Source organism: Arachis ipaensis, chromosome B08, assembly GCF_000816755.2.
Source record: "Arachis ipaensis cultivar K30076 chromosome B08, Araip1.1, whole genome shotgun sequence".
NCBI lineage: Eukaryota > Viridiplantae > Streptophyta > Magnoliopsida > Fabales > Fabaceae > Arachis > Arachis ipaensis.
Window position 1 is genome coordinate 120,371,744 of NC_029792.2, and position 8,417 is coordinate 120,380,160.

The following is an 8,417-nucleotide window of genomic DNA, read 5'->3' on the forward strand; positions in this document are numbered from 1 at the left end:
AGAAGTTGAATCCGAGGTTCATTGGACCATTTGAGGTTTTAAGGCGATTCGGGCCGGTGGCGTATCAAGTTGCTTTGCCACCTCACTTGTCTAACCTGCATGACGTATTCCACGTGTCACAACTTTGTAACTACACGCTGGATGTAGCTCATGTGTTGGAACCTAAGTCGGTTGAGTTGAGGGAGAACTTGACCTTCCAAGTGACGCCAGTGAGAATTGACGACTCTAGTGTGAAGAAGCTGCGAGGAAAGGAAGTTCAGTTGGTCAAAGTTGCTTAGAAGCGAGCAGGAGTTGAAGAGCACACTTGGGAATTGGAGTCCGAGATGCAAAAGGATTACCCCCAGCTTTTCTTAGGTAATTCAAATTTTGAGGGAAAAATTTCTTATTTGGTGGGGAGAATGTAAGAACCGCAACTAATCAACCGGTTAATTAAGTGATAATATTTCCCAAATTAGATTTCGACAAGTTAGAGTGAGAATTTGAGGATTTAAATATGATTTTTGGACTCGGTGGGTCTTTCTGAGTCAGAAAATGCGTTTTCTGCAAAAAACTGTGAAAAATCGCAAACCGACAGTTGAACCAGTTGAACCGGTTCAAGTCTGCCAGGTACTGCATGAGAAAAAGTGGAAACAGTCAAAAACCTTAGAAAAACATTAGAAATGAAAAACTGGGCGTTGATTTTAAAGGTTTGACCTGAAGTTGGACCAAACGGGCTAAAAATGCTAACGGGTTGGACCGGATCCAAGTTGGGCCCAAGCCCAACAATATATAAGTGTATTAAGTGGCCATTTCAGCCACTTTCAAACACAACAAGTAGCAGCAAGGTTGAGTGAGAGAAGAGAGGTGAGGGTTACAAGAAGCACTATTCACATTCATCTTCTTTCTCTCATAACTTGAGCTACAGTGCTCCGTTTTGCATGCCGTCAGTTGCTACGTAAAGCTCTCTCCGAGCCCGTTAGTTTCATCTAGATAAAGAGGTATGAATCTCGAAAAATCCTGCCCAGTTTCTATTTTAAGAAATTCGAAAATATTAGGTTTTGGTTTTGAGTGAAATCTTGTGTTTTGGGTGTTTAGGTACACTCTAGCCTTTGATTGATGTTGATTTTGGCTTCCAAAATAGTTGGACAAGGTAAGAGGCTTTGAACTCTTGTGAAATTTTGATTTATTATGAGTCCTAGGTTGATTTTTGATGGTTTGTGTATATATAGTTTGATTATTATGAGTTTGGAGCTTGTTGGTGATTGTTGGAAGCTTGGATTGTGTTGGAAAGCTTGTTGGTGATCATTGTGGTGCTCATTTTGGGTTAAGGGCATATTGAGAATCGGCCAAGATATGGTTTCGGTTTTCTCTATGTAGTATATAATATTCATGGACACTTAGGCTAGTGACCCATAGGATAGGTTTGAAAATTTATATGTTGTTGATGATTGGTTGGTTGATGATGTACAATGAATTGATATTGTTGATGTTGTTAAATGATGTTGAGATATGATGGATTTGGATGAATGAACAATGTTGATTAATAATATGAAGCATGGTTGAGTTGATGATGAAGATTGATAGTGATAAATGATGATTAGTGGATATGTGTTTGGAATGTTATATATATTTGATTATTGAGGTTGAGAATGATGAAGCAGGATGGAATGATTGGTATTAATTGTGAAAAGTGACCCAAGAGGGTAGATTGTGCTGTAGAGGGGAGTTTGGTATTGTTTTGGTTGGTTTGAGATATGAAAATTGGGAAAATTGGTAATTTGTGAACTTTGGGTAAAAGTTGATTTTTTTAATGAAATTTGTCTGATCATAAATTTCGGCTTGGTTTTCAAAATTGGTTGAAATTTGCTTATTGAGGGTTCATTAAAAACCCTTTAAATCAATATAAAGTTTGCAAAATTTGGAAGTTTGTAGAGGAAGTTATGACCAATCAAATTTGGTGTTGAAAATCTGAAATTCTGCAAAGTTGCAGAATTTCAGAATTTCTGATATGTGCGCATGCACAATTCTGCGAAAATCTTAATCTGTGCAGACGCACAGACCTGTGTGCATGCACAGGCAGGAGAATGCATTTTTCTTGCAGCGTTAGCACAGCTTGTGCACACATCAACGAAGAATTGCGACCTGTGCGGACGCACAACACTGTGCGCACGCACAAGTCGGGAAGGGTCATCTGTTGGGGGCGCTAGCACACCCTGTGCGAGTGAACAGACCTTATAATTTTTAGTACCTGTGCGTACGTACACCCCTGTGCGTACGCACACCCCTGTGCGTACGCACACTTTTAAAATCTTCCTGGGCGTGCGCGCGCACACTTTTGTGCGGCCGCACACGCCCTGTTTCTCAAATTTTTCATTGTTTTCAACTATTCCAACTTCCCAACAAGGTTGTAAGCTTCTCTAACACCATTTTAGGACTCTTGGGCCTAGTTTTGAATATTTAAAACATGGGAAAGAATTTAAAGGATTTAGAAGATATTATTTGGAAAACTTAGAAGATGGAAGTCTAGGTTTCGGGTGTACTGGGAATGGTTTGATGGTATGTGATGAATGGTTGATGTATGAGATGAGAATTGAGGAACTAATGAGTTCGAAATAAAAATGTGAATTGACAGTGGTTGAGATGAGTTGAGGACTCGGAATGAGATGGTGGATCCATGACACACTGAAAATGTTTTCTGAAAACCACTGATGTATCATTTTGATATTGAGACTATGAGACGCTATGCGCCCGGCAGGGGCTGTGGTTGGATCCCGCCTGTCGAGGTAGCGGCGGCAGCGTAAGGGCGGTGGTTCGTCCCGCTTGTGCTTAGATGCGAGGTTGGTGGCAAGAGTATCCCGCTCGCATCTCTTCGGATAATAAGAGTGTGCAGGCACAAAACCCTGGACAGTGATCCGAGCACTATATCTTAGGGGTTCCCAATAATGATTCCAAAGGGCAACATCTCCATGGAGATGTGTTGGGTTGCCAGTTAAACTGACAATGTGATATCACATCTAGTAGGGCAGGCATTCATCATATGCATTTTCTATCTGTTTGCATACTTTGTCTACTTGTAATGGCTTACCTATTTGAATAACATGCCTAATTGCTATTTGAATTAATTGCCTTATATGCCAATACTTGTGTTTTACTTGCATTGTATATTATCTGTGTTTTCTACTGGGATTGAGGTTCGGAAGGCAGTGACAATGGGATCGCATGGAGGATAGGTTGGTAAAGGCTGTGGGACAGCGGTGTTTGGTTAGAATAGAAATCTCCTAAGATAGATTATCCGGTTTAGTTATATTAAGATTGATATATTTATGCTTATTTGTTTTAGTATGCTTTAAGATTGAATATTGTGATGGATATGGAGCTTAAGATTGCCTTTGGCGTCCTGGGGTCTTATATCCTACATCACTGGGCACTGTTACCATACTGAGAACCTCCGGTTCTCATACCATATTTCTGTTGTATTTTTTAGATGCAGGTCGCAACCCACCTCAGTGAGTTGTCTAGTTGGTGATAGAAGCGGAGGATCTGGACATCTTTTGAGTCTTTTGGTTTATTTTATATATGTCTTTCACTTTTATATTTTGGTTTTGCCTAGAGGCTTGTATTTGAGAGAACAAATTTGTACAAGCTGTTTTTACTGTATGGTTCTTTCTGGTCTGTATATGGCTTGCCGGCTTAAACTCCGTGAGCCGTGGCTAGTTTCCTATAATACTATACTACTATCTTTTGATATATCTTATCTGTATCTTGTGCTTCAAGTTAGACGCTTCGTTAGCACGTTTTGCGCTTTTTAAAATCTGACTTGGAGCTATATCCTTCATCGGGCTTCTAGATTATACTATTCTATATATATATTATGTATGAGCTTAAAACTGTCGTAATCTCTGATTAACCTTGGCTTTACGATGCGAGGTAAATCTTAGGCTAATTAGGGTGTTACATTTGGTGGTATCAGAGCGGTTCGTTCTCGTGAGCCTGAGGGATGGACCGATTGTGCTTCATTGCATACTCTGTGTGTCTTTTATTTGATGCTATTAGGTTATCTAATTGATATATACATAGCATGCTTGTTTGTGAGTGCCTGTTTGGGATAATTGAAGTACTAGACTTTTGATATTGAGACTGATCACCTTGATATCGATTGTTTGGTGTAGACAGGAATCCTAATGGCCACTTGCGAACGAGGTCGAGTACGTATACGAGAAAGTAGGAATGAGCAACCACCTAATAACCATGCCGAGTTCATGGCGGCGATGACGAATCTGGCGAATACCATGGAAGCGAATGCTGCTGCGACTCTGCAAGCTGTGCAGAGGTTAGCTCAACCGGCCGGGGAGACAATTAGTCGTCACTTTCACAATGTCCTATATGTTATTCTATCGTTAGAGGGAGAGTTCTTTAAGCAACCATCTGATGAGTATGTTCCTTATGAAATACATAATAATAGTCTATTCTATCTGTTTTTTAAGGTACTAACTATTTCAATTTAGTTAGTGACATTTATGAAATTGTGTATGAAATAATTACAAAATTGTTATGTTAATATGTCAATATACTTTCCAAACAAAGACTGCATTGGAGCCATAGATGGAACTCATAGTCGTGTGAAGGTATCAAGGTTGGAAGCCCCTCATTTTCGGGGGAAGAAAAGATCACCCCACACAAAATGTTTTTGCTGCCTATGGGTTTGATATGAAATTTGCTTATCTCTTGTCTGGTTGGGAAGGAACTGTCTCTGACTCAAGAATTTTGAAAGATGCTTTAAGTAGGAAATATCCACTTCAAATACCCGAAGGTCTGTGATAATGTTATTTATGAAATCTTCTATATAAAGTTAAATTCATAGTCACAGTATGCAATATTTTAATTTGTGTCTGTAACTGGTGTAGGAAAATATTATCTAGGCGATGCTAAATTTATGTTAAAGCATGGGATACTGACACCATATAGAGGTGTTCGGTATCATTTGAAAGAGTAATCTGTATGTGAGCCACAAAATCCCAAAGAATTATTCAATCACCGACATTCTTCATTAAAAAATGTCATCGAAAGATGTTTCAGAGTTCTAAAGAAAAGATTCCCAATTATAGCCGTCGACACTGAACCTTATTATTCATTTGAAACTATGCGAGACATTTTTTTAGCATGTTGTATACTGCATAACTTTTTTATGGGTGTCGATGTTGATCAGTCTATAATTGATGCGGTTGATCGAGAATTGCTACAAGAACAAAGCATAGATAGATCACAATCAAATCAACCACGTGATGAGGAATATAGGCATGCATCATTGTTAAGAGATAACATTGCGTTCGAAATGTGGAATGTGTATCAAACATTATAGGTGATTATGTTTTATATATGTGAATATGTATACATATGTATGTATAGTTTACACTCAGAATTGTTTGATTGGATTTTTTATGGGATTGTTACAGGTTAGATAATGCCGAATAAGGAAAATAAATTAGCAGAATTCAATCAACCTTCGAAAGACAATTTAAGATGGTCTTATGATATGGATGAAGTTTTGCTAAATGCATTAGCAGAGGAAGCATCAAAAGGTAATAGACACGATGGCTCGTGGACAACTGAAGCATATGCCAATGTTGTGAAGACTCTGAACATAGCAATAGTCCCGCATATAACAAAGAACCAGATAAAGAATAGAATAAATACATTGAAAGATCATTTTGCTGAGGCATACGACTTATTTCATCACTTAAGTGGATTTGCGTGGAATCATGTAACTAAAAAGTTTGAAGCTGAAGAAGAAGTGTGGCAAGACTTTATTAAGGTATCTTAATCTTTGCTTTTATTAGTTATACTATTGATGAAGTTAGTAAAAAAATTATTTCAACATTTGTTCACGTCGGAGAAACCACAAGCAGAAAAATGAAAAAAATGCAAATTAAGCATTATGATACTTTGAAGGAGTTGTTCAGAACCGATAGAGCTACTGGTAAAGGGGCTGCTACTTCACGAGAAAGGATTCAAGAACTTGATAGAAATCACATTGACTTGAATGACTCGTTTGAAAACATTGATTTTTCTGACATAGATGTTAATATGGGACATGATACCCCAATATTTTCTGCTAATATAGATTCACCAAGTGCTCCTCATAGTGAGCCAACTCAATTAGGAGGTACTTCAACTACAAGAGGTACTAAGCGTAAGACTCCAATGAATGATTTTTTGGAGGCACAATACGAAAAAGTTACTTTGAAAATTACTACCATGGCCGATGTTGTAAAAGAGGGTAATTATCTTTCTAGCAAACTACATGACATGGCTGAAAAACAAGCTTCTGTTGCTGAGAGGCAAGTTTCGGTTGCCAAAAAACAAGTTTCATTAATTGAAAGACAAGTTGCAATTGCTGAAAAAGGGTTAGCTATAATACAACAAAGTAGGCCTCGCATTTATAGCGAATCAGATGTATATGATATGTTGACTGAATTGAGTTTGATAGGTTCATATCGGATGCAATGTTATCAATTCTTATGTGAAAATGAACAAAAAAAAGCACCAAATTTTGGTATCCCACCTGAACTGCGACTAGATGTTCTTTTTCATTTCATGACTGCTGTTAGTGTTCGCCTAGGAGATATGGTACTTCCAGAAAACATTCACCCTTACAGGTATGAAGGACTTAATTTCTGTTGAATTTGAGGTTATTGTTAATAAATAATTTATTATTATATTTTTGTTGCTGTAATCTATGACTATATCTCCATGTGCTTGATCAAGATATCATTCTATGTTTTATTTATGTTAACACATGGTAACAGATCACTATTCATTGATATTATTCTTTGAATAGAAAAATGTTGAAAAAATAATTTATGATGATCAACTCCTTATGTTAAGTAATTTATATTTGTTGTGTATGCTTGTGCAGGGATCATGATACTTGAAGATATTTGTGAATGAGTATCTGTTTAATACAAGTAAAAATAGATCATGTGTTAATATCTTTAACTAGAAAAAATATTCTTTTTGAAAATAAATGTATACAAATAGCTCTAACTATGTGGAATTAATTTTTTTTGGAATTATGCACATGCTGATGACTCTAAATATGAAGTATTACCTTTTTTAAAATTAGCGTGTGGGGTTAAAATATTACTCTTCTGAAGTCCTGATCATTGTTACTCTTTTGGTGTTTTATTATATGTTTAGAAGAATTGTATATGATTTTTCATCGCTTGTAGTAAGAAACAAATACTAGCAACTTTTAACGTATAGACGATTTAGTGATATTTTCTTGTAGTATAGTTAAAGAAATGAATGACATAATCTATGAGTAATTTTTGTTATTCTTTTACACAATTATTTATATGTATTTGTTTGAAAAACAAATATATAACTTTTGTTTATGACATTTAAAATTTTGAAAAATAATTTAAATACATTAATAAATTATAATTTACATATAATATATGTAAGAGTAATAAAGTAATTTTATTCTATTATAATTTTCTCTCTTCTTATTTTTCTTTCTATTCAAACAAAATTTTTTTATTTTCTTTTCATCTATTTTCTCTACATCCAAACAACATGCAAAGAAATTCACTTTTTCTTTCATTTTCTTTTTTCCTATTTTCTTTTCTCTCATTTTCCATCAAACATCCAAACAAAGTGTAAACTTCCAATTGTTTAGACATAATAATAGTTTAAATAAATTCACCTTTAATCCCTATAATAGTAGATTTTTTTTTTGTTTGACGCGACTCTTATATTTGATCTTAAAAGTTAACATGTACACATTGAAGGAATTTGAAGGGAAAAAAATGGAAGAAGAAAAAATAAATAAAAAAATAAGTTTTTTTTAGGAAAAAAAAAATATAAGACTCATTAAATTATTTTCTTTCCACAAATAAAAAAAAATGATTCTATATCCAAATAAAGTCGTAGGAAAGAAAATATTACTGTTGGGAGGAACCAATTTCCAATTAAGCACCTAATAATAAAAGGAATATTTTGAAGAAAAACGAATAATAAGACAAAGAAAAAGGGTTATATATACTCCCATCACAATCATATAGGGTGGGCCCCATGCGAAAGGGTCAAGTTGTGCGAGGAGGTGCTTGAAGCGTGGGAAGCACACGTGTCAGTCACCATGAGCTGACGAAAATGACCTCTGAGAAAACGAGAGCAGCTACCGACCTACCATGGTCAGATTGGGCGGCTCCTTCCACCAATTTTTTACCGTCTGAATTTCCCGTTTTGCCCCGCTCTCGTCGTCCACTTTCAACTTGGGGCGGTTTTACTTATCAACATTAACAATAAATCAATAATGATAAATAAACAAAAGGAGAAAGGAAAAAAGTTTGCATAACGGATAGTGGGCTAGTGGCACCTGCAACCAGCCAAGCCAATAGTATACCAAATTGAGAACCCACATGTTATCTATGACACAC

General features: G+C 36.1%; 1 protein-coding gene across 1 annotated transcript in view; it reads left to right on the forward strand.

Annotated features, from left to right (window-relative positions):
- Window positions 1–6,841, forward strand: part of LOC107614268 — a 17,868-nt gene extending 11,027 nt beyond the window's left edge. Inside the window, exon 2 of the mRNA XM_021109894.1 lies at window positions 4,149–6,841. Coding sequence (XP_020965553.1) covers window positions 5,890–6,660 — 771 coding nt within the window. The 5' untranslated portion in view covers window positions 4,149–5,889 and the 3' untranslated portion in view covers window positions 6,661–6,841. The remainder of the gene's footprint in view (window positions 1–4,148) is intronic.